The sequence below is a fragment of the Gymnodraco acuticeps genome, unplaced genomic scaffold, assembly GCF_902827175.1.
Source record: "Gymnodraco acuticeps unplaced genomic scaffold, fGymAcu1.1, whole genome shotgun sequence".
Classification (NCBI taxonomy): Eukaryota; Metazoa; Chordata; class Actinopteri; order Perciformes; family Bathydraconidae; genus Gymnodraco; species Gymnodraco acuticeps.
In genome coordinates, this window is record NW_022991645.1 from 430,694 (window position 1) to 453,425 (window position 22,732).

At 41.4% G+C, this 22,732-nt stretch overlaps 2 protein-coding genes across 2 annotated transcripts in view; both read left to right on the forward strand.

The window, feature by feature from the left end:
- Positions 1-15,123, forward strand: part of LOC117534330 (NACHT domain- and WD repeat-containing protein 1-like) — a 29,706-nt gene extending 14,583 nt beyond the window's left edge. The window contains 11 exon segments of the mRNA XM_034198523.1: positions 4,017-4,181; positions 7,013-7,210; positions 7,615-7,737; positions 7,817-8,016; positions 8,667-8,927; positions 9,805-9,895; positions 10,172-10,320; positions 11,092-11,365; positions 11,814-12,367; positions 13,146-13,251; positions 14,781-15,123. Coding sequence (XP_034054414.1) covers positions 4,017-4,181; positions 7,013-7,210; positions 7,615-7,737; positions 7,817-8,016; positions 8,667-8,927; positions 9,805-9,895; positions 10,172-10,320; positions 11,092-11,365; positions 11,814-12,367; positions 13,146-13,251; positions 14,781-15,094 — 2,435 coding nt within the window. The 3' untranslated portion in view covers positions 15,095-15,123.
- A 52-nt stretch (positions 15,124-15,175) lies between these two features.
- Positions 15,176-21,198, forward strand: pdzk1ip1 (PDZK1 interacting protein 1). Its single transcript, XM_034198527.1, has 5 exons — positions 15,176-15,504; positions 16,392-16,478; positions 17,498-17,612; positions 18,257-18,343; positions 18,515-21,198. Exons 1-5 carry the CDS (start codon positions 15,495-15,497, stop codon positions 18,585-18,587), a joined length of 372 nt encoding a protein of 123 aa, XP_034054418.1. The 5' UTR covers positions 15,176-15,494; the 3' UTR covers positions 18,588-21,198.
- The last annotated feature ends 1,534 nt before the right edge of the window (positions 21,199-22,732 follow it).

Here is a 22,732-nt window from a genome sequence, read left to right on the forward strand (position 1 = left end):
AGCCGCAATAAACGCTGGGATATGGTGTTAATAAGTTGTGATATCCGAAAACGAAAAATAAAATAATACCTAATTCAGAGTGTTCTTGCTTTTCTCTTTGGAAGTCATCACATAACGGCATTGTAATACACGGTTCGGCTGCATTAAATATTATACATCTGCCGTAGTTCTTTATTTATAGAGCCCTGATGAGAAGACTTCTAGACAAACATGAGGAACTGCCGCCAAAACTGAATACTTGATGTGGATCATAAATATATCAACAATTAAACAACATCTTCAATTTCTTTTCACAAAATACGTCTCCTTGCAGTATCAATAGTAATTCGGCTGACTTTTATATTTGATCCAATTGGTAGATAATAGGTTATATTTACACCATAACGGTGCACAGCTGATAGAAAAGGACTTGTAGTTTTTAAAGATATTACTGATTTTCTTTGAATATAAGAATGTAAATACTGAGTTGAGAGAATAGTCAGGGGATTTGGGTGATGGGAGACACATCTATGGATTCAGAATTTCAATAGCGTACCATTAAATGACGGATATACCTTTCTGTCTGTGATGTTTTACAAATCAGATATTAATGTGTAGAAGTAAAACATGTGAAATAATATAGCAATATCCTGTAAAATTATGTAAAAACATGAATAAAACTACACATCTTCAGATGTTATACATACATAAGTGTTCTACACTAATAATACAAAGTTATTATTAGTATGCTGTGTGTACCTTGTGTGCACCGCCTAGTGGTTAAAGCACGTTATTGAATTATTTTTGTTGAATAATGTTATTTGATGAAAACAATATTAAGAGTACATACTTTCATAGGGGGAAAGTAGAAGGTCAATGATAGAAATATAGAATATAAAAAGTCAAGAAGATACTATAAGTGATCTCTACAATAAAACAGTTTAGTGCCGGATGTACAAAGATATTAATATGAGGATGTGCAAAACAGAAAAACGAATTAACCTTTATTAACACATTAAAGAATACTTTAGGTTAAGGTCTTATTTTAAATAAGAAAAAAGCTTTGGGGGTATCTATCTACAGATAAATATTAAGCCTGACAAAGTACTTAACGTCTAATATATTGCTTTCCTGCAATGTTAACTATGTTGAAGCACTTCTTTTAACTGATATTATACACATTAATTATACTCTTATGTATGTAGGTAGAATAAGAAATGTTCAGAATATGACAGTTTAATGGTGGAGGTACACACATATTGATAGATGTCTTGTAATACGCTGTTGAGGAACCTGTTACCCAAGTTGTGTATATGATCAAGAAACCTTAGAAAATCTTGAAATCTTGAAAGGGATGTGCAAAATAGCCATTATACAGTTTTTAATTAACTATTAGTAGAGAATAACGAGTAATGAATATACTTTATAGAGATCTGCAGATAAATGTTTCGTCTTCTCAAGCACCACCTATCAAATATCTCTCCTGATTGTTGGCACTTGACAATCACCTTCCCTGAATTTTACTCAGGTGTAACTAAAGTCTGCTTTAAGGGTTGTTTATATTTCACATCATTAATCAGAATCTGCAAAGTAACTCAACTAAATGTAGTGGAGTAAAAATACCAGGTTAACCTCTGAATTGTAGTGGAGTAGAATTACAAAGTAAGCTGTCGTGTGGGTATATATTAATGCTGCCCATTATGGATATAAGCGATTTTTACCCATTTAGTAATTACATGTTTTAAATGTGTACACACCAATGTGTTTCCTATCGCCTAAACCTCCAGGGCTGTACACAGTTTAATACTGGCAACTTCTAATTTTGGGAAAAACGTCTTTTAAAACTACAATTCCCAGTAGATACGTGCCATAGAGAACATGTTGCGAAACACAATAGCCAGCATGTGTATTTCTCGGGGGGCGTTCGAGTCCAGTTTTGAATAGTCTGCCGTGGTTTCGTTCCATTTCAAAGAGCTTGACGCTCGGCGTAACCTTGGTGCACTGCCACTCCAACATCACGGGGTTTGTCAACGGGACTGTAGTCCCAAACGATAGCTGGGGATTATGGGTAGTGTAGTGTCTTCGGCCATCCTAAATCTCGAAATGTCCCGTCTGTTTCTGGTGACTTTATTTACGGCTAAAAAGCCCAAGATTATAGAATTAAACAAATAAATAAAAACAAGGATAATTGTGTGTTATTGTTGAGTAAATAACAGTGTGTTATTTAGAAAAGAATAACAAATTAGAAGGAAAAGATTTTAAAAAAATACAGATTTCAGTATTTTGAGGCTCTAAACCCCATTTATTTTCCTCACAGACGTTTATACGATTTAAAATAAAAACAAATAAATAAAAAGATAAAACACTGGCATGTAATTTACGTTAGAATACATAGAATGGTTTTGAATAATAGATGATAGTAAAATCTACGTCACTTTACAGCCCCGCCCACTTTTGGGGAAACCAACGCTGTCATTTGAACGGCGATCAAGCCTGAAGCCACAGAGCTCTTCTTTTACTGTCCTTTCTTCTTAGAGGAAGTACAGAAACACGTAACTCTGGATTTGTTTTAATGTTTGAGGTAAACGACACAGCAGCTTTTTGTCATGTTAAAACTATTATTTTCTGCCTCGCTCATGAGAGTAACAGCTGCCGAAATTACAGCCTCGCCTACTGATTTTAATTTAACCATATATCGAGCCTGATTCTCGATTTCAAATGTGTGCTCTAAAATTATATTTATAAATGACTATTATCATTATTATAAGCAAGACAATAAATGGCAAAGATATGTAGAAAATAAACGTATTTAAGATACGTTCATAAGGAACGTAACGTGGGAGAAAATATGTTTCTAGAAGATATGTAGAAAATAAACGTATTTTAGATACGTTCATAACGAACGTAACGTGGGAGTAAATACGTTTCAAGCTAAACGTAATTCAGAATGCAGTTTAGTTCTGTGGGAACGTAATTTTTAGGAGACAGGGTTGCGATACCACGTGACTGTTTCATGAAGCGATTCAGATCGGTTGAACCGTTGAACCACAACGCTCATAATACCCATGGATGTATAATAAGAACCATATTACCCCTCCTGTACCCGGCGGGCCCGGTGACACGATGGAATCAAGAGAGCTCAGACCCTCACTTATAGAGGTCGGAACATGTCATAATAACTAGATACAAGCATAAGTAAATGTAGGAATAAAAACATCAATAAATACAGGAATACATATGTTGCAGTGTTTTCAGGGAGCTTTAGTGTGTGTGCTGTGGCTCAGCTGGAAAGCAGTTGACTCATGACTGCAGGGTCCCTGGTTCAACACTGAACAATACGTATTTGTTGTTGTTTATAAAAGCTACAGCTAAATGAGATAATGTAGTTTATAAATGTATTCTTTGATATGGTTTAGCCTTTCTCCGGCTACAACATGGTTACGTTTATGAATATTATTAAGGAATACAAATCCCTCTTTGCAATGTTTACCAGCCTCCTTAGGCTTTTCACTTCCACTTTTCCACTTTTCAATCACAATCATTAAACTGGAATAAATACAATATTGTTAACATGAAAATACGATGTTATGTTCGTTGTTTAGATGTATTCTAAGTCTTTACTCATTGGGAACTCGGTATGAGATGATGGAGCACACTGTTGATATGTCCAACCTGCCTGTTTTACACACTTTGACCAACAGGGGGGTTTGTGTTCAAATGAAGCCCATTCTCTGGAAGTTTTTCCTTGTACGATGTGAGGGTCTAAGGATAGAGGGTCTAAGGACAGAGGGTCTAAGGATAGAGGGTGTCGTTTTTCTCATACTGATATTCTGAACAATCTGTGCTGTTGTATTTGCTGTAAAGTGTCTCTACTGTAGGCTATTTTTATTGTATGTACAGCACTTTGGCTCGACCAAAAATCGTTTATAAATGTGCTATATAAATAAAATTTGATTTGATTTGATTCCTAATTTGTACAAACCAGTTCAGTAAATAAATAAATATATATAAATAAATAAATGTGTTACATTTTTCAGGCAGTGCTGAGTGGCTGTACTGTAAGAGCAGGGTTTGTGGGGTATCCAGTGTGATCCAGGATCTGGACCAGTGCTCCAAGTACATGGACTGCACTGAGACCAGCCTGCTCCGAGACACTCTGCTCCTGATCAAAGCCAGTCTGGACTTCCTGGACGGTCACATGGGTCAGCTATGACATGTGTCAATATTAAGTTATTCATCTTTTTTTGGTTTCAAATATTTCTAATCATAGTTCGTCTATGATTTTTACTTCAGAAAAACATTGCCCGTCCAAAAGAAAAGTTTCACTCTAATATTTAGTTGTACCGCCTTTAGCTTTAGCCCGCAGTCGCCGTGGCTTCATTTCGATAAGCTTCTGCAATGACACAACATTTATTTCTGTCCAGAGTTGCATTCATTTTCCGCCAAGATCTTGTATTTATGATTGGAGAGTCGCACCGCTGCGCAAAGTCTTCTCCAGCACATCCCAACGACTCTCAATGGGGCTGAGGTATGGACTTCCATGTGTAGAAAGGTTGTCTCCTGCTCCCTGAAGCACTCATTCACAATGTGAGCCCCCCGGGCATTGTCCCCTTGGAAGATGGCCGTACCATCAGGGAAGAAAAACTCCATTGATAGAAAGACCTGGTCGACTACTCGCAATGTCGCACAATTGACACGTCATCAGAGCGCAACCTCTACCACTCCACATACACTCACCGCCAGTCCGCTACAACAACACACTTCATTCTACCTCCACTCCGCCCTTACGCTTACTTGACCCTCTACCCATTCCTCTTCTGAAGTCCTGCCTCCCTGTCCTCTGCCCCTATCTCGCTAACCTTTTCAACTCCTCGCTGTCCCATGGAACCGTCCCCTCTGCTGCTGTAACTCCAATCCTCCAAAAAACAGGACTGGATCCCTCCTCCCTCACTAATTACCCCCCCTTTCCAACCTCCCATTCCTCTCAAAAACACTTCCATTGCCATTTCCAAACCAACCAGCTTTATGATCCCCACCAGTCTGGATTTCGTCCTCACCACAGCACAGAAACTGCACTAATCAAAGTCCTCAATGACCTCCTCACCTCTGCTGACACTGGTTCCCTCAATATCCTCATCCTCCTCCACATGAGTGCAGCCTTTGATACCGTGAGACACAACATCCTGCTCACCCGACTCAGGGACATCGGTATTGAAGGTACTGCACTCAGATGGCTCCAGTCCTACCTCACTGAACGATCCCACTTCATTTCCCTCCCCAACCACTCCTCTGCCACAGCTTCAGTCACCCAAGGCGTTCCTCAAGGAACAGTACTCGGCCCCCTCCTCTTCATCATCTTCATCCTCCTTCTCGGTCAAATACTCCGCCATTTCAACCTGGACTTCCACTGCTACGCTGATGACACCCAGATCTACCTCAGCACCAAATCTCTCCATAACCCACATATATAGAAATGTTATTCATTGGGATAATCGACTCCTGTCTGACAGCAATAAAAACTTGGATGCAACACAACCTCCTCAAACTGCACAGCAACAAACAGAACTCCTCCTCATTCAGCAAGGTCACCAACATGACACTCACTATCGATAGCACCCCTGTTTCCCCCTCCACTCAGGCACGCAACCTTGGCGTTATCTTTGACCCCACCCTCTCCCTCAAGCCTCAAATTCGCCAAACAGTCAAAACCTAATTTCACCACCTCCGCAATATTGCAAAACTCCGACCCTATCCCACCCGCCCCGCAGCCGAACGAGTTATCCATGCCTTCATTTCCTCCCGCCTTGACTAATGCAACTCACTTCTCTACGGCATCAGCTCTACATCCCTCAATAGACTCCAACTGGTTCAAAATGCAGCCGCACGACTCCTCGCGCATACCAAATCATGGCACCACATCACCCCAGTCCTCAAAGAACTTAATTGGCTTCCTGTCTCCCATCGCATGAATTACAAAATTCTGGTCCTCACCTACAAAGCCCCCCCCCATATCACCAACCTTCTCAACCCCTATCAACCCCCACCGTCCCTCTGATCCACCGCATCGGTCTCCTATCCATTCCCAAATAATCCAAACTCCGCAGCATTGGGGACAGAGCCATTTCAGTGGCAGCTCCTAGACTCTGGAATTCCCTCCCCCAAGTTCTTCGTCATTCCGAGTCCCTCACACTCTTTCAGTCCTGCCTCAAAATTAATCTCTTCACCTCTGTCTATCCATAAGCGCCTCCCTATTATTCACTTATCCAATGGGAGGCTCTTACAGATTGGCTTAGGTGCTGTTTACACGGGAACAAAACGGGTTGTAGCCGCTACTTTTCTCTTTCGTATAGCCCGTTCGTTCACACAAGGCCGTAAAGGAACCGCGGAAACGGACCCCTAAAATGATAACGGGTCCCAAGGTGGATAGATCAGCGGACGGAACCCTCCGTGTGTACGTCCTATACGATAATTTCCTGATAACGATGAAGCCATAGCCCCATCTCTGCTGCTCACTGCTGTAGCATGGTCAGTAACTACTATCAGTAGCTACTGCTGCTACTGCTACTGACCATGCTACAGATGTTAGTGCAAAATCTACAGTTCCTCTACCACAACCCTCAGCAACAAGTGGACATGGTGAACTACATGAACTACATGTTGCTAAATCCACCGCGGAGAATAAACAGAAGGGCAACCAGGCAACCATGGCAACCATGCTCGGGGGTCTTCTTCGCTGCTTTTGGTGTATTTTGTGGCGGAAGTACGCCACTTACAGGCCCGGCATATGTACTACAGCGTCTCCAGCCGGTCTAGCCGTATCCGTGTGAACGGAAGACTTTTTTTATATCGAATTCGGTTCGTTTGCGTTAGCGTTCCCGTGTAAATGGGGCCTTAGTTAAATCCAGTTGGGGATTTTTTTTTTTGGACGGGCAGTGTAAGATAATGTTCTTCACCAAACTAAATGTAAAAAGTTAACAGAAATGTTCAAAAAATGCAAACAAATGCAGTAACTTGTTTTTCACACTTGTTTCAGACATGTCTCTGTTTTACACTGAGCTGTTGGCCAGACTCTGCTCCTTGGCTAAGCCTTTTCCCTCGGTGATTGGCCGGCTGTGTGGCCAATGTGAAGAGTGGTTACTGACGCACCCCGAGCCCATCCTCATTCCCAAGTGCAGTTTCCTGCAGCAGCCAGGAGGGGCGCTACAATACACGCTGACCGGACTGCAGGGAGGTCAGGGAATTATGCTGCTGCTCTTAAAGTAGCATTAAAGTAGATCTAAAACATTTATGTTTAAACCTAGAAAGTGAACATTTTTTATAATTTTTGTTCGAACTTCAATAATTAACAGGGTTTTTTCCAAATTGTAGGAGTTCAAAGTTGTAGTTAGCATCTGTTAATTGTTTAAGTATAAATCCTGTGACAACGAACTTCAAGCTGTCAGTTGTTAGTTAGTTTAGTTTAATTTTTTCAAATGTATTCATTGCTGTTAGTTTTGCATTCGGTCTCCGAAATGATGCTAACCGTAAGTGAGCAAGTCAAAGCTATGTTAGCTAACATTGCTTGCAGCTGACTGAAAGTATTGTGAGGACCCGTATCAGAGGTTTTACCTGTCGTCTTCTTTTTTTTCGTTTCAGGTGTGCTCTGTATGGACCTCAATGTGGAGGCGGAGCTTCTGGTTGCAGGTTCAGATGGTGGCGTGGTGGCTGTCTGGAGCCTCTCTGACCACCAGCTCGTACACTCACTGCTAGGACACACAGGTCTATGTTCATTAAAGAATAGTAAGAGGGATATAAAGTTATTATTAATATAAATATGAATAACCTAATCTGTTTATAGGTGCTGTTCTGTGCGTCAAGGTTGTTGACAGCACCGCCAACTGCCTCTCAGTGGCAGCAGATGGCTCTCTGAGGAGGTGGAGCCTGGTGAACGGCCAACAGCTGCTCTGCATCCAGGAGGCCATTCCTGTCAACCCCGCACCTTCCTCAGTACACATACACCTGTCTGAACAGCTGATCTTCATTTACACCAGGACACAGGTACCATAATGAAGCCAATAGAGTTGTTCAGGAATGAGTCCTAAAGCCCGTAAATGAGTCAGAATTGTACCACTTCTGGTTAAACATAAACATCAACGTTTCTGAACAGGTTTTTGGTTAGATGCCTAAAATAAAGTCTGTGGTTAACACAATCGTAGGAGTTTTGCAATATAACTCTATGACATCAAATACGAAAGTTAATACCCCACTCATGTAAATGTCAAAAGCTCCTGCCATAAAAGCTAACCGGTGTCCGCTTTTAGCTTAGTGGGTGGTGATCCAAAGCCCTGTGACCATGATGTTGCTGTTTATAGCCTAATGTTAGCTTTTTAATTCTGGCGATTTCATTCACACTTCAAAAATCATAAAGTCGTGTTAATATGACACCTATCTTATTTTCTGCAATTCTCCAAAATCCAATAAAAAATTCCCAGTTTTTTTCCTAACGCTAACATTTGTGTTGGCATACAAAATGATGTCATCAATGCAAAACTCTATTGAACATTTATGCCAGATTCTTGATATCAGATGTTGCTATAACATCATAACTACTAGTCATTTTGCTTTTGAAATAAATACAATTACTACCACTACTAGTACTTGTAGTTAAATCCAGGATTGTGTTTGGATCAGAGTTCTTGCTGTTTCAGGTGAAGGTGTGGCAGCTGGACGGGGGTGAGGTCCTCAACAGCAGTAATGCTGACGGGTCGGTGGTGCTGGGAGTTCTGGGAGAATCAGTGGTTTCTATGTGTAATTCTGGTCTTGTCAGAATATCTCAACCTATCAATGGGACTCAAACTGTTGAGACTCGGCTGGAAAACTGTCAGAGAAGTGTGACCCTGTCTAAATCTGTTAACTTACCAAAACGTGGGAAAGTGTTCTTCGTTTCTAAAGAAGGCTTCCTCTATCAGGTGTGTGTTTTCTCCATCTGTCATTCTCTTTTTGTTGTGCAAAATGTATTACATGGGAGCTGGATGTCTGGAGAATTTTAGAGCAAGAAGAAATAATAACTCTGCAATTGTGACACTTTCTTTTTATGTAAAGATAACATACTCTAATAGTTTGGCCGATAGACAATCCCCTAAACATCCATAAATATCAATAGTACATACAAAATATCTTAAATTCCACTATCCTCCTAAGTTCAATCATTTGGCTCCAAAGAAGTTGTTTCTTAATTTCCTCCAAATATTGTATGTTTGAAACAGTTTATCCGTTACATTTAAACTAATTAATATATTTTTTATTTGATTATTTATTTGTTAAATATTAATATATGTTATTTGTATCTGTATATTTAATATTGTACTATTGTGTTTTAATTGTGAGGGCATTTCCCACTTATTTGTTTATTGTTTCAAACCAAAAAAAGGAAATTAATCAACATTTAAATACAAAATAAAAATAATCATTAGTTCATTAAAATAAACTCCACCTCATCTAACTATTACAGTAAAATCCAGATTTTAAATAATGATCTGATGATAGGGTCTCTACATTTTTCTAGTTTGATGCTTTAAATACATTTCTTATTATACTTACATACATACTTAATGTAATGAAGTAAACATTTTTACAGTTACAGTTATTTTTAAAGCGAGTTATTAGTACTTTTACTTAAGTAAATATTTGGAATACTTCCTGCTCCATAGTTCATAGGCAACAGCCAGTATGAACCAGTGGGGGGGATGCCAGCCCAGTCACATTGTAATCAGCCAGTATTTATCCTTAACATGTGCTACACATGTTCATAACTCATAATGATGGTATTTACCTTCCTGTCTGCAGATTTCCTTGAAGGGGAGACACATGGCAGTAAAGTTTCCGCTGGTTCCTTCTCTGCTTTCAGTCACTGAAGATGAAAAAATACTGGTAGCAGGTAGGACTGTTATTGACATAACTAACAAATACATACTGAAAACAGACTGGCTTGTTAAGTCTGTTTTCTCTTTATAAATGAGTTGGAATAGGGGAACTTATTAAATACTTTTGATAAAATTCTCCAAAACATAATTCATTGTCGAGCCTTCCTTCATGTGCAGCATACTGAAGGGATAAAACAAGAGGAAGCCAGGATCTCATTCTGTTTCCTGTTTCTCACGTCCATCATGTGCACATTCTCAGAGTGAAAGAAGCGTGTTTGTGTCCTGTACAGGCAGTGATCGGACTCTGAGCCTCTTCAACATCGACAGAGACTCTGTGGACAGATTCCTGGAGCTCCAACACGACGACAGCGTTTTGTCTGCCTGCGTCTCCTCAGACTGCCGAGTGCTCGCCTCAGGAGCTGCTGACCAACTCATCAGAGTAACACACTAACATACAGTAGATGTAGATGGTAATCATGATGTGCTGGCAGCGGCTTCTCCGTGAGGCATCCTGTCAAAGCCACGCTTCACAGTTGGAATAAAGGCCCCAAATTTGCCTCATACTAAAATCCTCCCAGTTGCTTTACTAGTTAGCCTGTGCAGCGGCTTCAAAGTAAAAGCTTTTAAGCTGCTTTATAGTAAAATCTCCCCAGCTGTGTCACAGGTAAAGCTTATCCAGTGATTTCATAGTGGGAGGTCCTCAAACTCTCAATGTAACGCTCTCTTCATTCACCTCAGCAAAATGTTAAGCTGTTTCAAAGTAAAAGCCCTCTACATGCTTCACTGTCAAATCCATGAGTAAAAGCAAATCCAGCCTTTCTGCTATTTCACAATTCCTGTAGCTGCTACACAGTTAGAATAAATACCATCAGCGTTTCTTTATAATAGAATCCTTCCAGTTGCTTTATTGTATAAGCTTCAGTAACAGTCTTTCACCTGCTTCACCTGCTCAAAGCACTTAAGGTGCTTCACATCAAACTCTCCATATATGTATTACAGTAAAAGCCATCAATCTGTTACACAGTACACATTATTTCAGCTATTTTATTCCACAGTATAATTCACAGTAAATACGTCAAGATGTTCCACACTTAAGAAAAACCCAGCTGCTTTAAAGTACATCTTAAAGACCTATTTGTGGAGAATCTACAGCTCTACTAAGGCAGTTTTCACATGCTCGTTTTTTCGGTATGAACTTCTTCTTTTACAGATCTGGTCGGTGACCACCGGTGCGTTGTTGGACACTCTGAGTGGCTCAGACTCCCCCGTCACTTCTGTTCTTCTGTATCACGGCTTTGTGCTTTCAGCCTCAAAGGCAGCTGCCAGCGTCCGTCTGTGGAGTCTGAAATACGACCCCCGCCACAAACCCACCGCCACCATCCCTGCAGGCTGCGCCCACGTGGCCGTCACTGAAGACGCAGACCGGGTTTTTTACGTCCGGCAGCAGAGCCAAACGACGGTCCTCAGCTGGAACAACAACACAGGTCACTGCAAAGAGAGAGATGTACTCGTTTGTGCCCCTGTATGTACGTGTTTATTTAACTCCACCACTCCACCACCACCATGGTTATCATGTTCAAGTAATGTAAGCTAGTGTTTGTCACACTACTTTTTTAAAGTTATTTCTATCTGTATATTGATCTTTAATATCTTACTTTTATGTTTTGATTGTGATATCATTTCTCATTATATTATGTATTTTTGCAAACCAAACAATCAATCGTTTAGTGTTAAAAAATAATAAGGAGTAAATAGTTAAAAATGAGCTCTAGGTAATCTACCTACAACTTAACATTCTGCTTTTACATCTATTCACGAGTAATGTCATCTTATACATTAATTACTGTTGAAATAATAAAAGCAGGTATGTGTCAGTGTTTGTAAAGCACCCTCTACAGGTGGAGACTCTGACTCCCCTGGATCTCCCTGCAGGTTCTCTGTCTGAGTGTTATGCGGTCTCTGCTGAGGTCTGCTGCCTGGAGGTAGCTCAGCACAAGCGGCTGCTGCTCTGCGGGCTGACCACCGGCACGGTGCTCATCTACCCTCTGTCCCTGCCCCAGGAGACGCTCTGTATCCCCCCCCCAGAGAGCCTCTCCAGGGTGCTCTGCATAGCTGTCAGCTCCCAGGAGAAGCATATGGCGGTGGCCTACGAGGATTCTGTGTGTTTGTTTGAGATCACCAACAGAGACAGTTTCCCCACGGTGGAGGGGCCCCTGAAGAGGGCCCCCCTGTCTCTGCTCCACGCCCCGCTGTCCTCCATGGCCCTGCTGCCCGACCGCAGGCTGCTGTACGGGACCAGCTGCGGGGAGGTGAAGCTCCACGACTTCAGCAGCGGCATCAGCTCAGGCCTGGAGCCCCACCGCAGCAGGGTGACATGTGTGACGGCCGGGCACTGGGGGACCCACGCCTTGGTGGGCTCCGAGGACGCTGTCCAGAGGCTTTGGGCCCTGAGCCCACTGGTGCTGGACCACACCATGGAGTACAAGGTCAGAACTACTGTGGTTTGACATCAAATCACATCACCATGCAATCTGCAACTTCACTGTAGCGGCCAAAATCATAAAGAAATGAACTGCCGCTGAGTCACCAGTTAGTGAACGATCCATGTGCAGACCAGAATATCCGTATATGCATTTATTTCCATTTACCAACATGAACAAAATACAATGAACAGGTGTTTGCCCTTCGCCTCTCCTATGGCATGCTTGTTTCACCCTGTGGTAAACAAACATATGCCTACTGGTGCTCTGCTCCCACCACCAGCTGTCTCCAATATACAATCACACCAGGGGCCCAAATACACCTTCAAAATAAAAGCATAACACTACTTTAACTAACTTAAATAATAACCCTGAATAATAATACATTTACTATAAACAAAAACTATTACATAATATAAATCAATATATAGCTCTAACACTCATCACTAGATGCCATAAGTCTCACACACTGCACCTAAAAACACAGTGCTATTACCGTAGGTCAGAATACTCTGTTGGGAAAAATATCTTCTATCAGACAATAATAAGCCAAACATGTACACATTTGTATTTAACTATTTTAACATAGTATTGAAAGCAGATATAAGGACATTTTTAAGTGTTTAATAATGTACAGTATTTGTCACGTTTATATAACTTCTCAAATAAATACACAATATATGTTATATATTGTTGTCATTCATTATCTATTTATACTAAAGCATGTTATGAATGCTTCTTAGAAGGAGTTAGAGTTTTTGAAAAATGTTTTCTTGATGTTCAGGGATTTTTCTTCGAGGGGCGTCCTCTCTGCTGCTTTCTCCGACGCGACCAGTTCGTCTTCACAGGATGTCAGGACAGAACAGTGAAAGTGTGGGACGTCGCTTCAGGTACACACTGTTCCAACACATTCCTAAACTATTTCTGAAATACAGGATTGGAGTGTGTTCTACTAACCGGTGGCAGCTCTAACGGCTCTGCTTACATGTTTTGTAAAATGCTTAACGGAATGGAGACTCGCAGATGGGGGTGCTGCAGCCCCCTCAGCACCCCCCTTCCCGCGTCCATTCGCGATGTCTCGCTGTCTTGCAGACCCCACGCAGCAAGCAGGAAGTGAACCCAGCTCACACTGTCCGCTCCTCGCAGCAGCGAGCCCCGCAACGTCCCCCCAACACGGCACCCAGACCCCACGCAGCATTCTCATCCGTTTGTCCTTACTGATGTCATTTTCTGGTTGCTAACAAACGCCATTGTAACACATAATCACTGATGTTCCGCTGTAACGGTAGTGGACTCATCAGAACAGAGTGGACGAGCTGACCAATCAGGGAGGGGGGGGGGGGGAGCTCCAACAAGCCGTGTAGGACAGAGAGTGAATACACATACTATACAGAGATGCTGTTTGAGAAACCAATGTGAGTTTGGAACATTGAACAATAGGCGCATTCACACCGCAGTACTTTTCCCACAAAGGTTCATGAGAACTCAGTTCATGAGAACTCTTTTGTCGCGTTCACACCAAAAAGAGCCGGTACTAAAATTAGTTAATGAGAACCTTTTTACCCCCTTTTCTGTCCCTGCTAGAGAGCAGAGAGCTGCTAGAGAGCAGGGACTTTCGAGCAGCTCTCTTGTGAGAAAAGAGCTATATTTCTGATTGGCTGGGCGGATTGCAAACCACGCCCCGTAAAACTCCCAAAAAGTTTTGTGATGCCGCCATTTTATTATCCTCGCATTAGCATTATTAGCATTAGCCCAGCGCAGAAACGCAGAGAGACTAACTTATGGCAACACAAAGGGAAAACATGGGAGCGGTGGAGATGAGGAGGTGTCGGCGTTCTGGCGATTTACTCGGAAGGCTTCAGTAGAAGCTGCTGGGAGTCCCAGCAGCTTCTACTGAAGCCAGTCCCTAACTCCGGGGACTTCTGGCCGGGGACTTTGGGCGGCAGTATACGCCGTGAAGTGGTTTGCGGCCTGCCAGTAAACCCAAAGCAGAAGAAGAAGAAGTGACGTCAGCGGCTTCATTTGCCTAATCCACCCCCAGGGACTTATTCCAGTGTGAACGCGATCTGTACTTAGTTCATGAGAACTAAAGAGTTCTCATGAACTAAGTTCTCATGAACCTTTGTGGGAAAGGTACTGCGGTGGGAATGCGCCTATTGTAAATCTATTCTAGTAGACCTCAACAATGGAAATATGATCAGTAGAAATGGCCATGACATGGGACCTTTAAGTTAACTGCTGCTAAAACTTCAGTTTACCACAGCCTCTAGGTCCACTGAAGAGGACATCGAGGGTCACTCTAATGCAGAAATCTTCTTACATGATCAAAATGACTATTCCATGTGATGATCAGCTGAGGGTCTTTGAAATAAAGAGGCTGTCACTCACCGGTTTGTATTTTCTTGTTTCTTCCTGTCAGGAAACCTGCTGTACGTCCAGTACGTCTACTCCCCCGTTGTCAGGATGGTGACCTTCAGGAACGGCTTTGTGGCGCTGTCCCAGCAGGGCTCCGTCATCAGGGAGGTGTTTCACTGTCCGGAGCTCATCAGTCCGGACTACAACCCTCTGAGGAACGTCAAGGCCCAGTACCGGGTCTCCTCCAGGGCAAAGCAGAGCCAGGACGGCCAGCAGAGCTCCGGATCCCACCTTCAGGAATTCAACCCAGCCGGTCTGAACCTGAACCTCATGAGCATGCTCAGAACCAGACCCTCCTCCACCTGTCTCCTGCTGTAGGACGCCTAACACCTCCAGAGGCTTCAAAACTATAGAGAAAACAATACATAACACAAATATATCTATAGTGCATAAATTATTTCATATATAATATAATATCACTTTGTAACAGTAGACAGTTAGCATCCTGTTTATCTTTGTCATAAGTTATAACTAAGATAAACAGGATGCTTGTAACATGGAAGATAAAATAACATATTTTTAAGGTTTATGGAATCCTTAGACACTTAGGGGCTAAAAAACGTAACATCTAAGGGTGCTAGCAACAACAGCAATACAACCATTTAAGCCTAAATATGAGTGTTTTTTAAATGAAGTAGATACAGCAGGACTCTGTCTGGAAAAGGCCAGTGACTTCAGCTGCCGTCCTCTGTGAAGACGGAAGCTACAAAGTGATCAGATGGAAGGGGGTGAGTATTTGATTCATGAAATATATATTTTCTGAGTATTGTTCCTTTACATTTTGCAAAGCACTAACCCTGGGTTCATCTGCAAAAACTTACAACTTAGCCAAAACATAACTTTACATCTCTAAGGCCAACACATTGATTTATTGTTAATTTTAGAAAATGTAGTTATAATTACTGTGAATACATGTTGAAGGATATTAAAGGTGAGCATTTGCGTATACTTTTTTTGTATACCAAGATAATGATAGAAGAGTAAATAACAGACTATTCTAATAAAGACAACACAATGAGTTTCACCATCATACACTGACTACCTAAGACTCTGTTAACCAACCTTTGACTTCCCACCACCTCCCAACAAACCCACTTAGAAACAGCCAAGTGCTTCTTTCAGGCCCTTTTTACCCAACTAACAACTTCTAGAGCTTTTTGTAAGCAAATATTCATTAGCTCGATAGCTAAAGTGGTCAAATCTGCAGGCAATGCTCACATCTAACAAATCAACGGTTGATTGCTAAAAATGAGAAGATGTGTTTTGTTAACTTGTTTAGAGAGTTCTTAATCAGTATATCAAATTATAACCACATTGATTAAAGATATAAGATATATTAAATATGAAGCCAACACATCTTTCCATCCCAAGTTGTATAAAGTATACCTGAAAATATGTCAAACTTATAGATGAAACTAGTCTGTAGGTTATTGACTTCTAAGTGTCTGAGAGGAAACAGAGACATAGGCCATACACACAGAGCAGATACAGGCTGTTAAACATTAACAGAACACCTGAGCAGTGATCTACTCTGCTGTTCGCTCCACACTTAACACCGTCTGAAGCTTCAGGTTTAGCTTTGTTTTTCTTTCTTCATAACTCTGTTTTTCTTCAGTCACAGCCAAAGGACCAGCCATGGGGAAAGTGTGTGCGGCGGTTTGCTGTCTGCTGCTGAGCGTGGCAGCGGTGACGGCCCAGGCAGGTACTGTTCCACATTTACTGATGATAACAATGAAGACACAGATAGCTCTTAACTGAGTCACACCAGTGCTGACATTATGAAAGGAATAGAATATAGCCGTGTCACTGAGTGTTTCAGAGATTTTCAATAGCAATCAATCGGCTTGTTTTCTTATGAACACATTTATGTATAAACTTCAGAATGTACTGAAATTGAAAAATATATGTTAGTTTATGTGGTGGAGTTTAAGTGGTGGAAGAAGTACTCAAATATTTTACTTCAGTTAAAATATATTTTGTAGAAATATTGATGTATTCAAGGTATTTCCATCATAACAAACACACAGTTAAAATAAATAAAAGTACTCACTATGCTCATTCGTTTTTCACAATGTTGTAGCTAAAGGTGGAGCATAGGGACTGCATATGTGTAGCCTCATCTACACTAGAATAATATGCCATCATCGTGTTGAATATATGTTTTTGATTTGAGTAAATTAAGAATCTAGTAGAAATAGAGAGTAGAAGAAAATACCTTTAAGTAGTACTGCTCTTGAGTACTCCTCACCACTGAATATCAAGCAAGAGAGAAATAGTCTTTCAGGAGATAACACCGGCAATGTTCGGCATGTGTACCAGAGAAAATACTATAACAATGAACAGATAGTATTACCATATTGCTTTTGATCAATGTTTCAGCTCTACAATATTAGTGACAAGTTGGTTGAAGTTTTGCTTATATAAGTGTACAAGGAAGCCGTTTTTATTTACTGTTAATATCATTATTGGGGTTATATAAAGAAGACACACGTTGTGAAACGAGTTAGTCGTCTCTTATTAAACCCAACACTGATTAATGTACTGCACTTCATTTCAAATGTGTGCTAGTGGTATTTTATTATTTTAGTAAATCTATTTCCCTACATTTTAGTGGGAACATTATACTTTTGACTTCACTATTATCACTTGGGTCGTGCAGGCATGTCTTGGAGGTAATGGTTTATAGAGTTATGCTGACCTCTGACCTGTGTCTGTGTGCAGCTCAGAGTGATCGAGCGCTGCCTCAGTGGCTCACCGGCATCATGGCCCTCTGCGGCTTCCTCTTCCTGTCCTTCGTCGGGTTCCTGGTGAAGAAGGCCTGGTGCGAGGAGCCCAGGTCAGAGGAGAGCTACAGAAGCCTGCATCATGGTCAACTCAACCAGTGACCGGTTTACCGGGGGGGGGGCAGTTTTTTTTAATGTGAGGGGCACACTCAATGGGGGACAAATGAGAACAAGACAATGTTCAAGAGTATAGCACTTTTAGTTCAGTACAAGAGAAGAATAGAATAGAAAGCCCAAACCGGGCCACAAAGGGGTCAAAGTTCAGTGTTACAGGGGCACTTCACTTTAGAATTGTAATATTCTTAAGGTTAACATTTACATAAATCAGTCAGTTAATCAAACTAGGAAAGTTAATCAACAACCTTCCATTGAGCAAACATGACAAATACTCTCAGTTGTGTGTCCCAGTACAGCGAACATCTGAACTCTGGGCGCTTTTGAATGATTTTATAAAACGTGCAAATAGAAATGGATACAACATTTAAAATAAGTAATTTAATATTTATATTAATCATGATTTGAAGCCATATACTGAGAAAATAAATGCAAAAAAATCCGAAATTTTTTCAGTTATCAGTTTTTGTGTCAGGGGATTATGACCCCGGTATATCTATCATCTTCATTTTCTGATCAAATGTATAGATACATCTTATTACCTTTAAAATAATGCATTGTAATAAAGTGCATCTGTCTGCAGGAAGAAGAGCACTGTGAAGTCGGTGAGAGAAAATGATTACGTCATGACGGAGGAAAACGCGTACGAGACCAGCCTGGACATTGTCAGGTAGGAACAACCCGACTAAATCATTAGCATGTTCTCCCCCCTTTACCTTATTCTTTATGAACATTTTTCTGAGAATACTTACACACTTTTACTTAGTGGTATAAGTGATGTTATTTAAGAGAAGGATATGAATACTGATAACTAAGTTTTATTATTGCGTGTGTCTATTAGAAGCAAAGAAGACAGGAATGCTTATGACAACGTGGTGATGGACAGCACTGAGGACAAACTTACCGCCATGTGACCCTCCTGCCCTGATTCTATTGGCTGCCGTCCTCACCAACTCTGGACAGGGAAAAAAATACCTTAACTGCTGTTCGTTTTTATTTTTAGTTGATTGAATCATTTACCTGGCTAACAAATATCTTCTAAGACTGTTTGATTTTTTAAATATTTAAATTATATTATATGTATTGTTAATACTTTTTGTGTTAATCAGTTAGTGTATCAGCATGTTTTCAGTCCCCTCTTGTGATTTGGAGCAGTGAACATGAGGACAAGCAGCTGTCCATCCCATGATCTTTCTGCTGATTAATAAGTTATGTTTTCTAACAAACTGCTGTGTCGCCTCCTTTCTGATCAATGGAAGACTGACCTGCCATTATGAATGAAACACTCAGACAGTATGGCACATTTTACAATAAACAGTGAGCAGTACTGATCCTGGTGTGTGACTGAATCAGAAACTGATAGTACAACACACTGACCTCACACCTGAAGTGGAACATACGGACACACTGACCTCACACCTGAAGTGGAACACACGGACCTCACACCTGAAGTGGAACACACGGACACACTGACCTCACACCTGAAGTGGAACACACGGACACACTGACCTCACACCTGAAGTGGAACACACTGACCTCACACCTGAAGTGGAACACACTGACCTCACACCTGAAGTGGAACATACGGACACACTGACCTCACACCTGAAGTGGAACACACGGACACACTGACCTCACACCTGAAGTGGAACATACGGACACACTGACCTCACACCTGAAGTGGAACACACGGACCTCACACCTGAAGTGGAACACACGGACACACTGACCTCACACCTGAAGTGGAACACACGGACACACTGACCTCACACCTGAAGTGGAACACACGGACACACTGACCTCACACCTGAAGTGGAACACACGGACACACTGACCTCACACCTGAAGTGGAACACACTGACCTCACACCTGAAGTGGAACACACGGACACACTGACCTCACACCTAAAGTGGAACACACGGACACACTGACCTCACACCTGAAGTGGAACACATGGACACACTGACCTCACACCTGAAGTGGAACATACGAACACACTGACCTCACACCTGAAGTGGAACACACGGACACACTGACCTCACACCTGAAGTGGAACATACGGACACACTGACCTCACACCTGAAGTGGAACATACGGACCTCACACCTGAAGTGGAACACACGGACACACTGACCTCACACCTGAAGTGGAACACACGGACACACTGACCTCACACCTGAAGTGGAACACACGGACACACTGACCTCACACCTGAAGTGGAACACACGGACACACTGACCTCACACCTGAAGTGGAACACACGGACACACTGACCTCACACCTGAAGTGGAACATACGGACACACTGACCTCACACCTGAAGTGGAACATACGGACACACTGACCTCACACCTGAAGTGGAACATACGGACACACTGACCTCACACCTGAAGTGGAACACACTGACCTCACACCTGAAGTGGAACACACGGACACACTGACCTCACACCTGAAGTGGAACATACGGACACACTGACCTCACACCTGAAGTGGAACATACGGACACACTGACCTCACACCTGAAGTGGAACATACGGACACACTGACCTCACACCTGAAGTGGAACACACTGACCTCACACCTGAAGTGGAACACACGGACACACTGACCTCACACCTGAAGTGGAACACACTGACCTCACACCTGAAGTGGAACACACGGACACACTGACCTCACACCTGAAGTGGAACACACTGACCTCACACCTGAAGTGGAACACACGGACACACTGACCTCACACCTGAAGTGGAACATACGAACACACTGACCTCACACCTGAAGTGGAACATACGGACCTCACACCTGAAGTGGAACACACGGACACACTGACCTCACACCTGAAGTGGAACACACGGACACACTGACCTCACACCTGAAGTGGAACACACGGACACACTGACCTCACACCTGAAGTGGAACACACTGACCTCACACCTGAAGTGGAACACACGGACACACTGACCTCATACCTGAAGTGGAACATACGGACACACTGACCTCACACCTGAAGTGGAACATACGGACACACTGACCTCACACCTGAAGTGGAACATACGGACACACTGACCTCACACCTGAAGTGGAACATACGGACACACTGACCTCACACCTGAAGTGGAACATACGGACACACTGACCTCACACCTGAAGTGGAACACACTGACCTCACACCTGAAGTGGAAAAATCATTCATGGAATATTGTGTTCTCTTTATGGTTTCATTATACATAGATCATTTTTGCACAAAACAAACAGAGTGGATGCTCAATAATTAGAACAGACAGATACTTCACAACATGTCTCTGTTACCTCAGAGGCTTCAGTCTCTTTGGATCATTATATGAAATCAAACTGAGCAGTTTTAGTTTTTCACTGAGTGATAGACAGCCTTAGCTGGATGTCTTTTGAAAATGTTAAAGTGACATTCGAGTTGTTTAATCCTTTTTATCATTTGTATTCTTACAGGTTTCTGATGTACTATTTATGCACATTCCTCAAAAACATTATATTTGGACAAATAATATAATTGGAGTCTGACTGATATATTATTCATCATACTCATTAAGTATAAGGGTTTATCTGATCAGTTCATGTGAGCACACAAATGTTTATTTGACTTTTCAGCCGTACATTTAGTAGATGATCAACATTTTAGAAAAAAGAAAAGACAACAAAGTCTATCAAATCTGTTTTGGGAAAAATTCAGTTTTAGTTTGGAAGGTCTTTTTGGGTTCAGCATGCGAGACACAAATACATCATTATTGTAACAAAAGACGAGGGAGTACAAGAGAAAGACTGACATTGATGGATGTGTGGTGATTAGATTATTTTTTCAAGGGACTTTGGTACTGTGGCTTCCTGCACTGACAACACCAGGAAACAAGAGAAAATCAAGTCCTGTCCTGCACCACTTTGCTTCAAACTGCAGCGTGTTGTCACCGAGTGTCACATCAGGTCCTTTTTCCTGGTAATTTATAAAGATTGTTCAGACTGGATTAACATTAAAGGAGGAGGCAGATAATTACATTTTCACTGTATAGTAACTCATCGTTCAGGACATTGTAACAATGGTGAAGTGACAGGATATTAATATCTGTACTGCAATAAATTAAACAAGAAAAGCCTTAAAAATAAGGGAGTTAAATGGAAGACAAAATATACTGCAGGAGGTTTATTTGCCTCACACTTGTCCTGTTCTTCACAACTCAGTGAAATGTGAAATATTGATATCATTCAGTGTGACTAACCTTCCCGAGTATATCGTTACTTCTGATGTCCCTCCAGAATAAACATCCAGAAATCCACTTAGGCATGGAAAAAAGACGCTTGAGAACTTGCCATCATGTCATAGGTTATTTTTCTTTTGTATTACTCCAGTGACAGCTATGTGAACATAGTTCAACTGCAAATAGAAGTAGCTAATAGATAGTTCTGCTTACTTAGTGAACATTTGACAAAATGTTAACAAATGTAGGGGATAAAAAACATTTTTATATAAACAATGAAGGGTAGGCCTACGTTAGTAACCAGAGGCACACTCAATAATTCCTTCCCCTTGCATGTCCTCATAATTTCCTTTTAGCAGTTGTACTTTTCGAAAGAATTTACTTCAAAGAGTGTGTCTATTCATTATTTTTTTATTGTGCTCTGACTACAAGATACTTTTTTTCTGCAAATAGTACCAATGACATGAGATGAAAACTCAGGAAATGATTAGGAAATTACGTAAAATAAAGTGCAACCTCAGCTGGTTTTTGGCAGCGACTCTGAAAGAGACCGGTGTGAAGGCTAACCAAAGCTGCAGGGTTTCAATAGAGGTTTCTGACTGTTCACACAATTATTCAGACACTGGCACAAACAGATCGGTGCTCATTATATTAACAAAAAAAGACATCGTTAATTTCCGGCAAAATCAAAAAATAAATGACAGTTCATCAACTTTGACACCTACAAATAAAAGTAGCAAAAATTAAGACAGTAATTATGACAACAAAAAAGCTGAGCATTTTGTAATTGATATGTTTATCACAGGACCCTGCGGATACAAACTGTTCTCCATT

What these genes read in the sequence shown, in the direction of transcription:
- pdzk1ip1 (XM_034198527.1), top strand. An exon ending in AGCGGTGACGGCCCAGGCAG is followed by an intron (nt 16,479 to 17,497) that starts GTACTGTTCCAC and finishes GTCTGTGTGCAG; the next exon opens with CTCAGAGTGATCGAGCGCTG. An exon ending in ACCAGCCTGGACATTGTCAG is followed by an intron (nt 18,344 to 18,514) that starts GTAGGAACAACC and finishes TGTGTCTATTAG; the next exon opens with AAGCAAAGAAGACAGGAATG.